Consider the following 20222-nt stretch of genomic DNA (forward strand, 5'->3'; position numbering starts at 1 on the left):
TTTTATAACTTTCTTTCTCTATATCTTTGTTTCTCTTTTGACCAAGGACCTTGTTTTTTTAATGAATATGTAAGTTGAGAGTCTGGAGGAATTTTTAACCTACCTTAGAATCACGAAAAGTTACTAAGCTGATTGTTTTTAGCAAAAAAAGTACAACTAATGGAAATTTAGTTGCAATAAAAAAATGTCGAATCAGTCTTCTACTTTTTGAAAAAGGAAACAGTTAATCGTTCGAATCGAAAATTCTCAAAAATTCAGAAAAATATTTATAACTCGGAAACTATGAAAAATCGCGGAATATACATGGGGGTGATTCGGATACCCCAAGGAGTGCTCTATCTCTGGACCTCCGCTTGACACTATTTTCTGGGACACCCTGTATATATTGTAGTAGTAAGACTTTTGACTTTGACTTTTCGGCGGCAGTGCTGTGGCCATAAACGTGTCAAATAAAAAGTATTTTTCTTACTGATTGCCACCTGCGTCCCTACCGCTGGGATTATGTAATCGTTGCCCACCCCGGAGCCGAGCAGTGTTTCGTTACCATGGGCATGGATAGTTACATGATCAGACGCACGACAAGTAAATCGATCGCGAAGCTCGCTTGACGCACAGAATTATTCGAGTTGGGCTCAGACTTATCGGCCCGCCGTCACGTCAGCTCGGCACAGGCCAAGTACACGAATTATTGTCTACGTCGCATGCAGTAAATTGTTACCCCTGCCGTTAACAAAGGGCTGTTTTGATTTCAAATGTGTATCTATCTGTAGTAGGTATCATAGCTCCCCAACGCAAACACAGATTATGATTTTCTTTTTAAATTTTAGGGGCTGTACAAACATTGTTCGGATGTTTCATAATTTTTACTTCGAGTCAACCGGTTTATAGCGATGCATACAAATTAAATATATTTCATATAGCCTTGGTATATTCTGCAGCATTATTTATTATCTGTCTGAAGATGTTGACTGTTTTGACGATACTGACATGTGTGTTGTGTGACCTCGGCAGCGGCACGGCGAGCGCGTACGACGACGACGGCGGCGACGACTCGCGCTCCTCGCGCACGCTGCCCGACAAGAAGTGAGTACGTCCCGGAGACAACGCGTTACACGTCTTGTCACACCGCCTTCAACTTCACATTACACGCATCATGCTTATTGTTTTGATGATTTTAATGCAGTTTCCGAGCTGGTCTTGCACATATTTATACACAAGTTTAGAAAGGGCCCAGTAAATCATTTGCAAGATTTATTTATTTCAATCAGAACGGATAAACCAATTACACTAATATTGTATTGAACACGAGCGTTGTATTATAGTGTATTATAATGGTGAGTTGTGCGCGCGCGCAGCTTCTCGCACTAACGGTGTGTGTGCAGACAGAACCACAGCGAGATCGAGAAGCGGCGGCGCGACAAGATGAACACGTACATCTCGGAGCTGAGCGCGATGGTGCCGATGTGCGGCGCGATGGCGCGCAAGCTGGACAAGCTGACGGTGCTGCGCATGGCGGTGCAGCACCTGCGCTCGGTGCGCGGCGCGCTGTCCGCGTGCCCGCTCTCCGCGCGCCCGCGCCCCGCCTTCCTCTCCGAGCGCGAGCTCAACGCGCTCGTGCTGCACGCCGCGCACGACTGCTTCCTGCTGGTGGTCGGCTGCGACCGCGGACGGCTGCTCTACGTCTCCGCCTCCGTCAAGAAGATGCTACATTACGAACAAGTGCGACACTCTAACAGTTCTAGCTTTATCTTCAGTGGATCTGATGGCACACAAAATGTGCACTAATTGTGATGTCAACCATCGCACTATGATGGCTCCTTGGCAATCAGAAGGATTATGCCAATTGTCCTCCTTTCACATAAAAAAGTTGATTTTGAAACGCGACCGCGTGGTGAGGTTTTACTATGTGTGCATACGTCCAAGTCGTCCATATGCTAACACTAATATATCGAGAACTCTCCCACCAACCACCAACATGCTATTTATTTCAACGAATGTAGACAATGAACAGAACTATAGCTTTGTATGCGTGGATGATTCCAGTCGGAGCTGCTGGGGCAGAGCCTGTTCGACATCCTGCACCCGAAGGACGTGGCCAAGGTGAAGGAGCAGCTGTCCTCGTCGGATCTCAGCCCGCGAGAGCGCCTCATTGACGCCAAGAGTTAGTACTATGTATCACATAGCAGTACCTACACGCACAGAACATATACGCGTCTAGATACCACTGCACCGGGGCCTCAGAGAATGCACACGTGCATAGCGCTTAAAAATCGCCTAACATTCTCGTAATGTCCTGAACGTTTAAATTGTTTATCTTTTTAAAATGTTCTACTGCTGCCGCCCATCTTTACGACCGGCTTGAAAGTAGTCACGAGCGGTGAATAAGCTATTGTGTTGATAGAAAAAATATAGGTCGTTTCTTCCACCAAGACGCGCCCTACCACTTTTTAGCGGGGGTATTGCGAGATAGCGCGGGCAATGGGACTGATTTCAATTAGACAGGCATTCTCTCCGCCGCGACTCTCACTCGTGCTGTTTGCACATATTGTAAGCGATTAGGAAAAGTAGAGGGGCGCGTCTTCGTGGATGAAATGATCAATAGGAGATGCAAAAAGCTAGTAGAGTAGTTATAGCAGACCGGTTACAAAGAATAGCAACAGCGGCGTGTTACGTAGAAACAATGCTGGTAAACGCTGCCACAAATACATTAGACTTGCGGTTTAACGTGGTTGTGTATGCCAGCGGTGCCGACATAGAGTAACTAAAATATGATTCATAATACTTATTTGAATACTGACATATTCAGGAACAAATATCCAGCAGAGTTGACCGGTTATTTTGTTCAGTGTTGTCCGCCACACTAGTGGTCTAGACATGAGCATATAGATTAGTAAATAAATGCGCGTAAACACTGAGTGCGACTGCTGTATCTCTCGCTCGCGATCTCTGCCTGTGTGTGTATTATTTGTGTGTCGCTGTTTGTTGCGAAAGCATTGCCGCTGCTCGAGTCCCACTATGTGTGCATGTTGCTGTTCATTTATTTAATCATCTGGCCGGGCGGCGCGAGCTATCTGTCTGAGATATACAGTTCCTGCTGTGCTGCGACTCGTATAACATGAGCGTTTTCGTTCTTACCATTACATAAACGTTTTTTTACTTCTCATTTATTTCCTATAAGGTGCACATGGTATTCGAATATCCATAATTTATAATAATCATTGCACATATTACACGGTAATTTACATGTCGTTTGATCGTGTTATCGATCATCATGCTCGCTGATTTAAAGCAGTTGTACCATTATGTTTGTGTAAGTAGTCAGTGGTAGTGGCTGTCCTTTAATGAACCGCAAATTTAGACCAATGGAGTGACGCAGCGTTTTCAAATAGCAGTGTTTTATATTGATATTCCCGTCGGGCCGACTTTGCTGACTTAAAGCACATAAATTGGCGTGATATTGTCATTACACACAGTCTAAACGTTGATTATAGTCTAGTCAGCGGCTGTCTATAGTGTAGAGTGTGTGTAATGGAGCCGCGTCGGAGCGCGGAGTGTGAACAGTGTGCGTGTGCAGCGATGTTGCCGGTGAAGTCGGACGTGGTGGCGGGCGCGTCGCGGCTGTGCCCCGGCGCGCGCCGCTCCTTCTTCTGCCGCATCAAGTGCAAGGCGCCGCCCGAGCCGCACGCGCAGACAGCCATGCCGGTTAAGGAGGAGACCGAGAACAACTCCAAGATGCGCAAGAAGCAGTCCGAGAAGAAGTACTGTGTGGTGCAGTGTACAGGTGAGTGCGGCTCGTACAGCCAGCGCAGACTGCACGATACCTACGACACGCCACTCACGTGTGGTCGCTTGCCAGGCTGCGAGGCATTATCTCAGCTAAGCGTATTCTAAGATTAGTCTTTAAATTTGTTTCGGTTCATCTAACCAGTGGAATGATCCTTTAAAACGAGTAAAGGTGGCGATGGCGAGTTTCGCAGTTTCACTTAAAGTATAATCCGTTGATCGACACGATGTTGTTGTACACGATGCTTGTCCACGGGCCAGTAACGCTTGACAGTTTTGTGGTCAGTAAGAGAGTAGTTATTTAGTTGACGTGGTGTGTGGCGTGCAGGGTACTTGAAGTCGTGGGCGCCGGCGGAGATGTCGGAGGGCGCGGCGAGCGCGGCGGAGGGCGGCGAGGAGGGCGACGCGTGCAACCTGTCGTGCCTGGTGGCGGTGGGGCGTGCGCTGGCGGACCTGGGCCCCACCCCCGCTGCGCCCGCCGCGCGACGGCTGCAGTATGTCTCGCGACACACCACCGACGGGAAGTTTCTCTTTGTTGATCAAAGGTGAACTCATTGTATCACTTTTTTTATATTTATTTATTTATTTAAGGACCTCCAACGAAGGCTACACGGCATATAATAAATACAATGTCGTTGCATTTGTATTATGATGTGCCTCTTCAATTATAGGAGACCACAGCATGCAAATTTATATATTAGTAAAGCGGCATAAATAATAATATTTGTTATTAATATTATTTAGATATATAAGTAGAAACTTAAAAATGACAAAAAAGTATAAAACATAATAGGAAGTGACAAAACACCACAACACCTGTTTGTTACCTCAGATCTCGCTCATTTATGAACCGATGGTATGGCATGGTATGGTTATGGGCTCCTTTTTCCGCGAGAACCACGAAGTCACTTGTTTAGGTTTATAAATTTAAAGAAGAAAATTTCAGTTATAATTCATAGAACGTAAGTTTTTCACTTTACACCTACATTTTCATATTTTTCATTAAAGTTACTAAGCTGATTGTTTTTAGCAACAAAGTATAACTAATTGAAATTGAGTTGCAATAAAAAAATCTCGAATAAGTCTTCTACTTTTTGAAAAAGGAAACAGTTAATCGTTCAAACTGAAAATTCACAAAAATTCAGAAAAATATTCATAACTCGAAAACTACGACAAATCGCAGAACATATATTCAGATACCCCAAGGGGTGCTCTATCTCTGGACCTCCGCTTGACACTACTTTCTGGGACACCCTGTGTACTGAATACCAATTTTGGATTCGGCGCCTAATTAAAATTCTTAGTTAAGCTAGATAAATACATTAATAAATGTACGAAAACAATGTGCTGCCAGCGTACAAAGTCAGCAAGTCAGATCCTCACCGAAGATGAACACACTGCCGCAGCACAGCAAATGGAAGCTATTAAGGAAATATTTATATTTTTGAACTATCTACTACTGCAGTGCTTCCCCTGTTGCATATTATGTATAGCTGGTCAAATGTGGGTGTATTACGCTGCCTGCCCTGAAAAAAGAGGAAAAAAAGGTGAAATACCTAAAATGTGCTTGTTATTACACTTTTCACTGTGTATGTTTGTTAGTAGTAAACGCATACTTACTCCTTTTAATTAATATGAAAGAAAATTAGCTCATAGATGGACTATGCACTTAAAATCTAGCTTAAGGTGGTAGCTCAAGGTCCATTTTCATACATTTTGTTTCGGCTTTAATCTGGGTAACTAAACAAGTATTGGCAAGTAAAGAATTTAAATTCACGTCTAGTTAGTGATTAGTTCTCGCAGTTGAAGAAAAATGTAAAAATAATTAATAATCATGGATATTTCTGCCTTTAAAATTTCGTCATATTAAATTTTAAAGGCCGAAATATCCATGATTATTAATTATTTTTACGTTTTTCTTCAACTGCGAGAACTAATCACTAACTAGACGTGAATTTAAATTCTTTACTTGCCAATACTTGTTTAGTTACCCAGATTAAAGCCGAAACAAAATGTATGAAAATGGACCTTGAGCTACCACCTTAACTAACAATTTTAATTAGGCACCGACTCCAAAATTGGTATCCAGTATATACCTATTATGTGAAATTATTTTATTGGTGTTGAGTAGTTTTTGAGCGATTAAATTTTTTGTTGAAATTATTTTTATTTTTAATGAAAAAAATCATATAGCTCCAAAATAATATATCAGTTTATTGCTATAGGACCTTGGAAGTTTAACATGCAACAGGAAAATCCTGAAATCAAATAAGATTGTAATATTTTTAGCTGTGTTGAGTTCAGCAACTTGAACGTTTAGAATGTTATTACTGCGTAGCATTGATTTAAGATATATGTATAGTGGTTTATACAATCGATGTCGGGATTCCAAGTGGGTTATGTTTGTGTGTGTCGTGCGTCGTGCAGGGTGACGCTGGCGCTGGGGTTCCTGCCGCAGGAGCTGCTGGGCACGAGCCTGTACGAGTACGTGGCGGGGCCGGAGCTGGGCGCGGTGGCGCGCACGCACAAGGCCGCGCTGCTGCAGCGGGACGCGCTGCACACGCCGCCCTACTCCTTCCGCCGCAAGGACGGCTCGCTCGCGCGCATACACACGCACTTCAAACCTCTCAAGTACGCTTTATTTAACTTACCTTCTCGAATGTCTGGACGACGTACGATACGCCCCGATATAATAGCATATTCATTCAATTAAAAGACACACTTAGAATATGAACAAACAACACAAACTTGTACAAGACAGATCAATTCAGCTAGATGTTTTATTAAACCTGTGGTTATTTAAATTATTTTATAATTGGTATTTATAGTATCACCAATTAATACGTTTAATGAAAATAATATAATATGGGAATATCATATAAAATTAGTATCTCGAAAGTGTTATTTATATCTATTTCCATTCAAACACTTACAATGTGGTTACAATGCGATATGTCCATACTATAGATATGTAGAAAGAAACCCTACCATCGATACGCTCTCTTATAATTTCTCAAAGCAATACTGTATAACGTAACTTTATTTATTTATTGTAAAGCATTGTTTTATTAATAAATAAGAGGAACTGAACAAGAGTCTGGAAATGTGGGCCATGATTTCAGGAACCCATGGACGAAGGACGTGGAATGCCTGGTCGCGAACAACACCGTGCTGTCGGAGTCCCACGCGCCTGCGCACACCGACGACAACGCAGATGCCACATTTGATATGTTCAAACAAAGTGAGCCCAAGCACATTATACATTGTAATACACACATACACAGTTTGTGGCGAGAGTTTACAAGCACAATAACCAACCTAAGTAGGCATATTTCATAGTTTATTATTTTTTTGGAAGTATGAGTTTTATTAAATTCTAACTTGTCTGCTGTGGAGTTAGGTGCTAGCGCGGGTTTAAATTTATATAAAGATCATTTTTATACGTAAAAGGATTCATAGAGTTTGTTAATATTTTTTGTAAGACAACTCACCTCTTATCACTCATATCTTTATTTCGTAAAAAGTTAATTATATATGTATATTCATAAATAAATACAATAGAATTTGTTTTATGATCCAAAATTTGCAAGAATCATATATAACAACTAGCTTTTGCCCGCGGCTCCGCACGCGTTATAAAGTTTTTCAGGCTAGTTTTCCGTTATAAAAGTAGTGGTTTCCCGGGAGCCTACGTTCTTCCCAGGGTCTCAAACTGACTCCATACCAAATTTCATCTTAATACGTTGGGTAGTTTTTGAGTTTAACACGTTCAGGCAGACAGATGCAGCGGGGGACTATGTTTTATAATATATTTTTTAGAACTTTTTAAGAGGAACAATCCCGTCATACATCATTGTTGCATAACTTTAACCGTTTACGCAGCGCACGCAACGGAAGCTCTCAAAACTAATAAATTGTCCGCGTGTTTGCAACATGTTTCATTACTGCTCCGCTCTTATTGGTCATAGCGTGATGATATATAACTTAGAGCACTCCAAAAACAAAGGGCTATTCAACACAAAAAGATTTTTTCAGTTCGAACCGGTAGTTCCTGAGATTAGCCATTACTGCTCCGCTCTTATTGGTCATAGCGTGATGATATATAACTTAGAGCACTCCAAAAACAAAGGGCTATTCAACACAAAAAGAATTTTTCAGTTCGAACCGGTAGTTCCTGAGATTAGCCATTACTGCTCCGCTCCTATTGGTCATAGCGTTATGATATATAACTTAGAGCACTCCAAAAACAAAGGGCTATTCAATACAAAAAGATTTTTTTAGTTCGAACCGGTAGTTCCTAAGATTAGCCATTACTGCTCCGCTTCTTTTGGGTATAGCGTGATGATATATAGCCTATAGCACTCCACGAACAAAGGGCTATCCAACGCAAAAAGAATTTTTCAGTTTGGACTGGTAGTTCCTGAGATTAGCGCGTTCAAACAAACAAACAAACAAACAAACTCTTCAGCTTTATATAATAGTATAGATTACAAAACGATTATTAATAACAATAAACCATTAAGTTGGGATGTAATTAAACAGAAACGCGCGCGGCTCTAACAAGTAATCTTTTGTTCTGCTCGTCGGAACTACGATATTCCGACTATATTCATTTTAAATAATGTAAACATTATGTCATGGATATATTTTTAAATCACGTTGTACGACATCTATCGCCAGAGAAAATATTTTTCCTTCTCATTATTATATTGGTAATAAATTAACAAAAGTAAATTTTCCCCTTTATTCATAGACGTTATTTATCTAAAGACGGAGCATTGCTGTGATAACAAGTCTGTTTCTCAGTGCTGACGGCATGACAGCCTTCGTAGTGCGTAGACATAGGGCCGTTGTGATTGGCTAATATTGAAATACAACTTGAATCTAATTGGCTGTCATATAAATAAAGTTGAACAAACAGCAAGTTGTCAGATAAACAAAGCGTCATTTTCTAATCTGACAAAAGTTAAATTTAATAAAAAAAACAACCTTAGCTTGACTATTGTTGAGAAAACGGTGCTTAAATGTCTCTTTATAATATCATGGTAGTTTTCTTAGCATGTTTGCACTTAATTTAATCAATATAACCAATCAGTTTCTAATAAGCGCCGGTGTAACATTTCGCGGAGACTATTAGTAATTGCGACTGTGCCAGAGCTAGTGCGCTACGTAATATGTCATTAACTCGTACCACGCAAGCATCGACTCACAGCTGGCTCGAAGTGAGTCGCGAGTGGCGAGTAAGTACCTAACCGTTACATATAGGACACTAAAGTAGCGCGCGGGCGTTGTGTCTGACTTCAAGCGGGCCATGATTGAGCGATCATTAGTACAACACGGACTTTAGCAATAAAAATATTTGACGGCATTATCAACCTTAAGTATGGCGTACGAATGAGCTCGTGGCTTCACGCGCGCATGCTGCGTGGACGCGTCAGCGTAATCCATCGCGGCATTTATGAATTACTTGTGTAGCCACGACTCTTCGCACACGAGTATTATACGTTATACTAGACAATAAGTAGTTGTGCTTTATATTACTAATATAGTTTTATGGCGGATGGATGTTGATGGCGTCTATGATGATCATAATGGTTGGTGTCGGGGTGTTCGTGCGGTGGGTGTTGGGAGGTGGCGGGAGGGTCCACGTAACGTGTTGTGCGCGTGTGTGCAGCGCAGCGCAGCGGCGGCGAGGAGGACGCGCCTCCTGGTCACGTAGCTAGTGCGCTTTCAGAAGCCGACATAGAAATGCAGCGACTAATCGACTCACAAGTGGAGTCGCACAAGATCGGCAGTGCCATCGCTGAGGAGGCCTTGCGCCGCTCCTCTTCAGAGTTCTCGCCGGACCTGCCCGCCGACCTGCTGCAGGATGCCGTTTTTACACAACAGGTACTTATTTTTCACTTTCAATTAAGTATTTTATGTGTCATCTGCAATTTTACTGTTTGTATGGCGTGATAAACCCACAGTTGTGGGTCCGTGACGGTCTGCAGCGAGTCAATGATATTATTTTAAGCTTTGATCATAATTTGTGGGTCTGTGTCGTATCTACTATGACGGGGTGTGGACGCAGGCGTCGCTGGTGGACAACTTGCTGGGCGTGGAGCTGGGCGGGTACGCGCCGGTGCGCAACAACGTGCCGCTGAGCGCGGCGGGCGCGGCCGGCTCGCCGCCGCCGGCGGGCGCTGCGGCCGCGCCGGGCACGCCGCCGCCCGCCTCCCCGCCGCTGCCGCCGCTCGGGCTCGACGGCAACGGCGAGGCGGCCATGGCCGTCATCATGAGCCTGCTCGAGGCGGACGCCGGCCTCGGCGGGCCCGTCAACTTCTCCGGCCTGCCGTGGCCGCTGCCTTAGACGCAGCGCATCACCACCGCCGCGCGCCCGCACAATACTGGACAACTGGGTCCAAACTAACTCTATATGCCCTTCTATAGATGTGTTAAGCTACGGCTAAGCCAATTAACCGATTTCTATAAAAGGCAAAAATAATAAAAACAAATTTGAATCACGAAAAAGTATATAACGGGACTTTCCACAAGCGAAACCGCAAGCATCATTAGCATTAATACAATACTATTTATTGAACAACGCAACGGAAAGTAATATTACGTTACATATGTAACATGAGTTGCACCTTGTTGCCTGATACATGATATTGTTTATAATATTTATACAGGCACGAACCCGCCGTCTTCCATGTACAAGCGATACAGGCCACGGCATACGATAATATAGTTAATGTTGGTTTAGTCGATGCTGTTTTAATATGCGCATTGAGGCATGTGTATAGCATGGCAAAGAACATAGTGGAAACTAATATGTCGGCGTCGAATTCTAATGTTGGGATGTACAAACAAGTTGCGGTCGAGAATTTAATCTGCCACTTATGAACAGAAAGGTTCGTGTCCGACCAACAGTGCCAACGTGTCATCCACATTATATATTTGTTAAAGTTTCAAAACTCTTTTCCAATGTAGACTAGTGACTGTAAGATGTATTTATTAAATCATTTAAAACAGCATCATCTAAACACCAATAAACTGCGCACGCGCACATGATGTGCAGGTTTTGATATTATATATAGTTAAATATTTCATTGGAAATTATTTGTTAGTTGTGAAAAACGTCAACAGGCGGACAGCCGAACGCGAGCTTATGTAGTGTATACAAACATACCAAGTGCAATCAAATCATAGGTAGTTTTAATTATATGTTTAATGTTATAGATATACATTGATAATAATTTAATTATACAACAATATAGAGGATTTGGTGGTCTGGACGTCGGGTGGAACGTCGCGAATTGTTATTAATTTAAGTGGATGTTAGTAAGATCCGCGATACTGCGGCCGTGTTGTAACGTCACCCTTGTCCTGGGGAATCAAGGCTACGTAAGATGCGTCCTAACAATGCTACAAACAACCCGACGCGACTACTACTCTACTGTTCTATATTTAATAGTCTACATTGTGTAGATCTATAGTTGATGTTATATTTTGGCGCAAATCCGACTCGGCATTAATATTAACGTTACTTCTAAAGTATAGTAATATATAGAAATATTTACAATGGGACCTGGAGATGCGAGCATTTCCAAATACAAATGTGATTAAACTTTAATCAGGGATTGTAACTGTAAGAGTTGCATTGTTTTTTGTAATTAACAATTTTGATATATTGCTCAACAAAAGGCAATTTTCTACGTGTTATTATGAATGTGAGTGAATGTGGTTAGTGGTCCAGGTTCCACGCTATACCGTACATAGGTAGTACCCGCCGAGCGGCCGCAGTCGCCGGGCGCGAGCGACGCGTGCGCGTCACGCGTGCGTCGCGCCGATTGTTACCAGGCAGCTCGAGGTGTGGCCGACTCGCAAGACTCGTTACTCGCGCTGTTGCTATAACGTTCCAGCATACACAAAATGAATACAAATACAATGAATTCACTGCCGCTTTGGGCCAGGACAGTAAATACTGATAGTGGATACTATACTGCTGGAAAACCCAATAAATAAATATTAATAGTGGTGACGCTCGACGCAGAATAGCAACAGCGCGACTGACTAATCAGATGTAAAAAATATATGTTGTTTTATTTTTAGTTTATACTTATTAAATAATAAAATGTTTCGGATATCGGTGTTTTATTGGGTGTGTTTTATTTACTAATATCCCCAAGCGCCAAGCTGCGGACGCTAGTGGAGAGAGCTGTGAGTCGCAGTCCAAGCTCACTCATTATGACAGTCGGTGACAGCACCGCCATAAAGCTTACATTAAAGCGACCGCACTTCCGAGTCGCTTCTTTGCAAATGTCAGCCACTATTCACACGACACGACACTGCTACCGGTCAGAATTTGCCCGGCGAGTTGCTGTACACTGACGCGTGGATTGCGAATGTAAAACGCATTGTGCGTGATTCTGTTTTCTACTTTATTCCAATAGTTTGTTACATTTGAACACATCAGTGACCGACAACTTGATGCGGCCGTGGAGGGCGCTGGCGTAACCTTTGCGGGGTTCATATGTACAGGGATTCATGCTAGCGCCCGCCAAGACACGTACAAGTTCTTACATCGCACCTGCCAGATCACACTAGGGTATTCAAAAATTGACTTAAAGCTGTAAAGCAAATAGTGAAATTTATATTGTTCTATAAAGCTGCGAAAGTAGGAATTCCGAGCGATCCTGTACAAATATTAGAATCCTTCTATATCCTCTACAGTTTAAGTTTTATTTTAATTCTCTTGGGCGATCTGGTAATGAAGTTATCTTTAATAGACGGTTAATCTCCAGCCGGTCTACTCCATCGCGTCGCCGTACTTGTTGGTGGCGGGCGCGGGCGCAGGCGCAGTCGCAGGCGGGGGCGGCGACGCGCGCATGCGCGAACTGGACGACGTCGGCGCGCCGCTCGGCTCCACTCTGCAACAATGCTATCGTCAGCACATGAACTCCCACCTTGACGCCAAGAAATCAATTATACAGTACATAATAAATATCACATATTAAAATAGAACTTGCTGAGATTTAAAACACGCACGTTTACGCTTCAGGAGAGCATCTCAAATAAAACGGACTAGCGACAAATTTATATAAGGGGCTCAGATTTATTTTCAAATCTTCGCCGCTTTTCAAATTTCCTATATAATATCACAGCAACATTTTAGTTTCGACACACATTTTCATAGAAATATTACGAAGGTGGGTATCACGACTTTGACAAACTTAATACTTTACTCTGCCAAAGACTAATACAGTGAAACCTGGATGAATGGGAAATGGGATGTGGGAAACCTCTGGTATAGTTGCAATGAGACATATTCTGTTACTGAGCATTTCAAACCTTGTTAAGTGCGATTGCGCAACGAGATTAGATTGTTCGATGTGTACCTCCACAATCGGGACTTGGCAGCTCAATAGCCTCAAGTTCTCTGTTTTGGACAGGTTATGACACATTTGTATACAAATATTCTAATTTCTTCGGCAAATTTTCCAGCACCCTTGTCGGGTCTCTTTAAATAAAACAACTGTCGTTTCAAACGACCCTATTTGAGAAACTCAGTTAATGAAAGTAATAAAAAAAATCCTGTCGCTTGAGATCCCGGTTCTACAGCTTACACAATACTACATGGAATCAAAAGGGAATTAGGGAATGTGCATGAAATACAGGTGGCAGCCCACAAGCGATACAGGAGCCACACTGTGGAAAAAAGAAACTCCAGACCCACAATTTTTTTGTATATATATTTTTTATATGACAAGAATTATAAAATATGGATTCTGACTGATTATTATTAATAGACAGCGTGGCCAAAAAATTACTGGACTGGCGATGACGGCACGTACAGTACAAATAGACTGGCAATAAAACAACAAGGTATAATAACTGCATCTACACATCACATTATGCTACAAAAATTAAGTATGGAACCTAAAATATTCAGCCGACAGTCGAGACGAGTGTTGACTTTTAGAATATATTATAATTTAAGAACAACATAATATTATAACTTCCTGATATATATTCGACGGTATTGTATTACAATAATAATGTCCAAGTGGAATGACAATTATCACAGAAAATCCTGCTTGTCCGGCGCTGCGTGGCGCTGGGCATTGTGCTCGCGTTAGCATATTCTTAGCCGCACATAAACAAATGGATCAAGTCGCAGCAAGCGTGGCCGCGCAAGCTCAATATCACGTATGAGTCACCTGTAGGGGTCCTGTTTGGAGTCCGTGTATGCGCCTCTGTTCTTGCGCCGCAGGTCCTCATAGGAAAGCGCGGGTTGCGCAGGCGCCGCCTCACCGAGCCCCGCCGCCGCGCCGCCTCCTCCTGCCACACACATATACGCAATATTATATACAAATACCCTTTATAATTATGTGAATTTAATTATCGACAAAGTTTTATAAGTACTCGTATTGTGTTTTTACAGTAACAGTATTAAGTTCTTCTTGTTCGTTATGACGCCGTTTGATGGTGCATGCAAGTAAAGGATATTTAGTGACAACAAAATATCCTTCACTTGTGTAATATTATGTTCACAACTAATACCAATTTAGATAATTTATCCACTGTATATGTTACCGAACCAGGTGAAGTAAACGTTTGAAGCGTTCAAACTCAACTTGACGAGCAGTTCAATCGCGAGGAACAGATGTCAAAATAATAAAAGGTTTATGCATTACTGGCCCTTAGGCTTCGCCCGCATGAAAGTTATTCCGGGATAAAAAAAGAAGCTTTAGAAATATTATAATTTCCTATTAGTATAATTTTTTTCATAATCGGTTTAGAAATTCCTAAGATAAGCGCGTTTGAACAAATAAACTCTTTATATAATAGTCTTCGAATACTAGTAGAGAAGTATAGAAAGATTATAATCTTAATAGTTTAGTGACAAGTAACGCTAATATTAATAGAGGACATATTAGACGAAAAGTCTCACGCAATGAATGCATAAGTTTGGTGTTACCGTCGGAGTCTGGCCGGTAGGTGTCGTCGCTGAAGAGCGGCCTGTCCGTGTCCAGGTCGAGCGAGCTGCCGGGGCCCGCGTCCGAGTAGATGTCGCTCGGGCTCGCGCCGAACATCGACGGCGCCTGCGGCTGCAGCGACGTGCTGCACCAACCATACAGAAATACAAACAACTGACGCTTATGTCGTAAACCACTAGTGCCGTCTCAATTTTGCTTCTTAAGACTCAAGAAAGTGGTGTGAGACATGATTAGCCGGTTTGACTTACCTCAGATGGGTACATGTCTACAATATCCATATTGTGAGAGAAATAGAGAACATGTGAGCGTACCTGCCGATCTTGCCGTCTCTCCTTTCGCGAAGCAGCTGTCCGATGTAGCTGCCGGGCAGCGCCATCAGCTTCTCGGCGCACGCCTGCTGATACGACAGTTTGCCGAGGAAGTAGCCCACCACCACCGCCAAAGACACCTTCGGGAACGCACCGAAGCGAGGGTTCGGCTTCAGGTGCCCTGCAACAACATGTTCTTCATCATATTGCCCTCTGCCTTGATCTCTAAGCACATGCTTGTTTTATTGTACCCATGACGTGACCTGGTTTGATTTCCACCAAATACTACCTATATTAGCTGAAACATATTACTAATGTTAAAACTAAATACATAAGTATATATAAGAAAGTAGATAAAGCCCACGCGCTTACTCACACTCCTGGTACAAATGTGAGCCAGAGAATAGACTGAAGTTGATGTCATTTTATCCATTTTAATTATACACCTTAAAATTTTACGAATTAGTTATAACCCATAGTAGTAATTAGTTTTGACCAAATATACTTAAATTAATAAATCTACATTCCCAGACCTTACTTCAGAACTTCTAAGTAAATGCTAATCGCCACATAAAATACTTAAGCTAAGGAAATACAAGTCACTCTGTAATCTATCCTCCCAAATAAACAGTACTAAAAGGAATAGACCTTACACTACATATTTAATATGTTAAATATCAAATAAAATTTACTAGAATCTTGTGAAATAGACCCTTTATGTAGTTAATTTTGTTGGCAATACTTAATAAATTAAATTCAATTAAATCTCGTGAACAAATTCTGGGCCAAAAGCTGAATGTGTGAATTTATTTAGCATTATTTGCACTAAATTATAGAAATATGTGGAACTATAATCTGCATGAGCCGGCACACCTCATCACACATTCACCATTGCCGTGCCCGATCGGGTCGACGATTATGTCACATGTATTGAAAATGTTACATCTTTCATATAAAATTATTGTTGAGTACAATTAAATTTGAATAACACAGAGCCGTGTGGATTACGGCAGGGATACTTGAGTTTTAAAGCAGTGTAAAGCCAAATATTATGTTCTCTGTATTACAAAATATAATTTGAAATATTTTTTTTTTCAGTAATAAAAAGTAATCATTTTGAACTATTTTATTAAACAAATCTTAACATGTTCATAAACATAAAGAGGAAGTCCAAGGAGATAACACCTCATTTGTCATTGCTGTTGGAGTTGCTTGCTTCTACCACTCCCCTGGCTTTGTAGATGTTCAGGAATTTGCGAATATCACTTACTACCAGTTTTTTACCCATTGCCCAGGTTGCCAGTATACTGCTGCAAAAGAGAGCAATTAGGCTGTTGACATTTAGTGTCATGTCACCTAATTTTCTTTTTCAGTTGCAGTTGTTATCACAGCGTGGATAAAAAAATATGAAAACATAATAGTACCCTACAAGTAGAGCTTACAGTGATGTTTCACATTCATAACAATGTCTTAATAAAGGACAATCACTCATTGGCAGTCCATATAAAGCAGATAGCAAAATAAAAATGAGGATCTGAAATTAATTCATATTCAGAATTAGTAGCTGTACAATATGCACAAAAGTTGGATATTATCAAACTTAAGAACCAAATTTTTTTCTGCTGTTCACTTTACAGGAATGCTACATATAAAATAGGATGAATAAGAATCATGGGTGGAAAGATTCAACATTTAGTTTCAACTTCTTCAAAACTGAAATAATCTATTTGTAAACAATATTCTGTCTTCTATCTAAGTGTTGACCATAAATCGTTTACCCAGTGTGGTACAATTTTTTTTCCTGACTGACCTCTCTGAACGGCTGCATAAGCAGTCAACCCCAAGGCAGTGCCAATTGGGAGACATCTCTGGTAGAAGCTGTCTCGGTTGCATTCAGCAAGAACTCGCAACTCATCTGGTGAGAACTTGTGTTGCTGCACCTGGAGGCACAAAAACTGTCATCATTATGTCCCACTTACCATCGCCACCAAGAAGTGCCAACTATTGAAAAAATCTGATACTTATGTTCATAGCTTGCTACTTACACCTTTTTACTAATTTAACATATTATGAAATTATATAGTTACTTAAGTAGACAGGTAACATACAAAAGCACAGTTAAACAATTTTCACAAAATTTTATCTAATGCTTGCACAAAATAATATAATTTCTAGTTTTTTTTATACAACTGGATGTCAAATAACTATTTCTCTGCTCTTGATTGCTAAATGTTACTTTGCTACTGAAACCAGACATGTCATGTTTATTTTTTTATTTATTTTAACAGCCAACAAAACATACTCCTTACATAGTACATAGTAGTTTTTTAACAATTCAGTAAGTGATTGCTGCAGTACTGTTTTAATTACAGGCTGTCATAGTATGAACATATTAACACATAACAATGAACAATTGGCTGCACCAGAAGTGCAGTACATTCTAAATATAAGACTGAATAAAAAACTAGATTTAGGTTTCAACAAGCAAGTTCAATATTTTCTTTTTGAAGATAGGAAGCGAGTCATTAAAAATTATGTTCAATTATATGAGTCACTCAATGTCTCAAACTGAGGTACCTGTACATTTACATTAATGCAGGCCAACAGAAATAACTTCCCAGAACTATATTCCCGAACATGGGAGACCTACTTTCACACCCAGTAAAAGAAATATTATTATAAATCATCAAGTAAAGGAACCTAATTTGTAATACTAAAGCTATTAACTCAGATGTGCACCATGATTCTGTCACAGTATACTATTATAATGTCTTCTTTGGAAAAATAGTATGAACAAGGCAACATTTTAATGATTGTACCATGATAGTCTTTTTAATAGTTAAGTTATTTTGGACTACAGATTAAGTGGTATACTTATACAGGATCAGTTTAATTCAGTGATTAAATGAAAACATTACGAACAAACGATGTTTTTGAACATGTTGACTTATATTACTTCTTATATAATGTGTCTTAGCCACAGCACCAGCGTGCGAGGGCCTCACGGCACGCGCGACTCTTCACCAATCGCGCAAAACGCTTTTATGCAGGCGTTATGGAAACCCCTATCCGATATCACCGCAAGCAGTTTATACTACCACTACATTTTAATGTACAACGTAACGATGTAGTATGCACTAAATATTGCCTTTCTTATATGAAATGATATGCAAAAATAACCCTACCGGCATCCCAGGTTGGTGCGGAGACTGCTGGAACGGGGTATGCGGTGACCCCATTGCTCCCGAGCCGTCTTGATACCCAAAGTTTCTTGGATCGTCCATTATAAAGGTTCACTATTTATTATGATTTATTGCAAAAATACACATCAATTGATATCGAATGATATTCACTGTTTTGGTTTTGACGGCAATTATCTGTCATTTGAAAATGACAAGCGATAATCCAGTACGATGCTGCCATATATAAATTATTGCTATATATTGGCCACCATGAACGAACAACATCTACAATAGTTAATAATCTATGTATCTTATTTATCAAAATAATATTTTTTTCATTGATTCGTAAAGTTAGGTAATATATTTCTTTTGGAAATAAAATATTTTAAAAATATTACGCACATTCAGCATTTCTTACAATAATATTACTCCAAAAAAAAATATTTTTATTTCGAGTGATCTCCATAGTTAACAATAATTGCCCACCTATCTGCAATACACAAAAGTAAACACTAACATATTTATTATAAATTAGATTTATTCCCAAATTAATACTATCGCCGTTTATTGGGATTCGCAGGTTCATTCGTTTCACAATGATATTTTCTCATAACATTTCCGAGATGACTATTTGCCGGCAGGTTCCGAAGTTTCTCGTCGCAATTGTTTAAATAAGATATTCGCCCATAGAAGTAGCCCAAAAAAGCGGCTACGAACACTTTTGGTACCGCACCGAAATGTGGGTTTCTACGAAGATGTCCTAAAACGAGAAAAAATTCATAGAAGTAAGAAGGTTTCGGAAGGAACGTCACTATGTAGGTCACTATGTATGTTGCGTCTTACTTCTATGAATATTTTCGTGGCGTCCCTGCCAACCTTCCTACATTATTACAAAATTACTCACCATATCTGATAGCTGCGTACGTGACAGTGGCGAACATTGTGCTAAACGGCAGGCATCTCTGGTAGAAACTCTCCTTGTCACATTCCTCGAGCGCTTTTATTTCATCTTGTGTAAACTCATAGTAACGCTAGAATTTAAATCGCCGTAAACAGTTTCATTAAGTAGGCACTTATAAAGTACATGGGCAAGGCGTGAGTGATGTTCTTACTAGAGGATGCGTCACGTTGCGGATGGGAGGGCATGCTTTCATAGTACGTGACTGCGCGTAGCAGCCACACTCCTCCTCTTTGCTTTTGACCTCATCCTTTTGGTTTTTCCCACTCATTACGTTGAAGTTAAACGGTGTCACTTCATTGCGCTACGGAAAAGACAGGCTAGCCTCACATTATTATATATTTTTTTGGTTGGAATTCACAAGAATTTTTGCATTGTCAAATACTTAGCTTTATATTTTAGCCATTGACAAAGTCAAAACGTTTCACGTTTGTTTCTCCCTGATGTTATTGTTCAATGCCCAAAGAGACTATAGTCAGGTTTTGTTCTTGGCGGCTCTGAATATAATTATGTATGACACTGTATATAGGATTTTTTTTTTACCTATGCGGCTATCAACGCTATCCTGTAATTAGTATGGCTATGATTGCTAAAAGACGTATATGCCCCCTAAACGGCACAGGGTCCCCTTATCGTCTACTTCTTAATTGTATGAATTCTTTTAGGAATCCAATTTTATTTATAATAGTTTTATTTAAGGTGGTAGCTCAAGGTCCATTTTCATACATTTTGTTTCGGCTTTAATCTGGGTAACTAAACAAGTATTGGCAAGTAAAGAATTTAAATTCACGTCTAGTTAGTGATTAGTTCTCGCAGTTGAAAGAAAAACGTAAAATAATTAATAATCATGGATATTTCGGCCTTTAAAATTTAATATGACGAAATTTTAAAGGCAGAAATATCCATGATTATTAATTATTTTTACATTTTTCTTTCAACTGCGAGAACTAATCACTAACTAGACGTGAATTTAAATTCTTTACTTGCCAATACTTGTTTAGTTACC

The 20222-nt window shown here is 40.5% G+C and overlaps 2 protein-coding genes across 10 annotated transcripts in view; one reads left to right on the plus strand and one right to left on the minus strand.

Annotated features, from left to right (window-relative positions):
• Positions 1–11925, plus strand: part of LOC115451262 (protein cycle) — a 90699-nt gene extending 78774 nt beyond the window's left edge. For 6 of the 8 annotated variants that reach the window (XM_037443771.1, XM_037443774.1, XM_037443769.1 and 3 more), the window contains 9 exons: positions 1012–1083; positions 1383–1719; positions 2044–2161; positions 3575–3781; positions 4112–4328; positions 6211–6414; positions 6906–7024; positions 9458–9672; positions 9857–11925. In XM_037443771.1, the coding sequence (XP_037299668.1) occupies positions 1012–1083; positions 1383–1719; positions 2044–2161; positions 3575–3781; positions 4112–4328; positions 6211–6414; positions 6906–7024; positions 9458–9672; positions 9857–10135 (1768 nt within the window). In that variant the 3' untranslated portion in view covers positions 10136–11925. The remainder of the gene's footprint in view (positions 1–1011; positions 1084–1382; positions 1720–2043; positions 2162–3574; positions 3782–4111; positions 4329–6210; positions 6415–6905; positions 7025–9457; positions 9673–9856) is intronic. The other 2 variants (XM_037443772.1, XM_037443773.1) reach the window with 1 other exon arrangement.
• Positions 11926–12188: 263 nt separating this feature from the next.
• LOC115451263 (OCIA domain-containing protein 1) lies at positions 12189–19688 on the minus strand. 2 transcript variants are annotated; one of them, XM_030179497.2, is made up of 6 exons: positions 19371–19688; positions 19163–19289; positions 15080–15257; positions 14750–14892; positions 13989–14109; positions 12189–12698 (listed from the first exon to the last, which is right to left on the minus strand). In XM_030179497.2, exons 1-6 carry the CDS (start codon positions 19485–19487, stop codon positions 12578–12580), a joined length of 807 nt encoding a protein of 268 aa, XP_030035357.1. In that variant the 5' UTR covers positions 19488–19688; the 3' UTR covers positions 12189–12577. The 2 variants fall into 2 exon arrangements, with proteins under 2 accessions (XP_030035357.1, XP_030035358.1); XM_030179498.2 differs by lacking the exons at positions 19163–19289; positions 19371–19688 and adding exons at positions 16887–17016; positions 18262–18475.
• Between the last annotated feature and the right edge of the window lie 534 nt (positions 19689–20222).

The sequence above is a fragment of the Manduca sexta genome, chromosome 27, assembly GCF_014839805.1.
Source record: "Manduca sexta isolate Smith_Timp_Sample1 chromosome 27, JHU_Msex_v1.0, whole genome shotgun sequence".
NCBI lineage: Eukaryota > Metazoa > Arthropoda > Insecta > Lepidoptera > Sphingidae > Manduca > Manduca sexta.

What these genes read in the sequence shown, in the direction of transcription:
- LOC115451263 (XM_030179497.2), bottom strand. Translation starts at nt 19,487, where the DNA reads ATGAGTGGGAAAAACCAAAAGGATGAGGTCAAAAGCAAAGAGGAGGAG. An exon ending in AGAGACGGCAAGATCGGCAG is followed by an intron (nt 14,893 to 15,079) that starts GTACGCTCACAT and finishes TGGTTGGTGCAG; the next exon opens with CACGTCGCTGCAGCCGCAGG. An exon ending in CTACCGGCCAGACTCCGACG is followed by an intron (nt 14,110 to 14,749) that starts GTAACACCAAAC and finishes TGTGTGTGGCAG; the next exon opens with GAGGAGGCGGCGCGGCGGCG.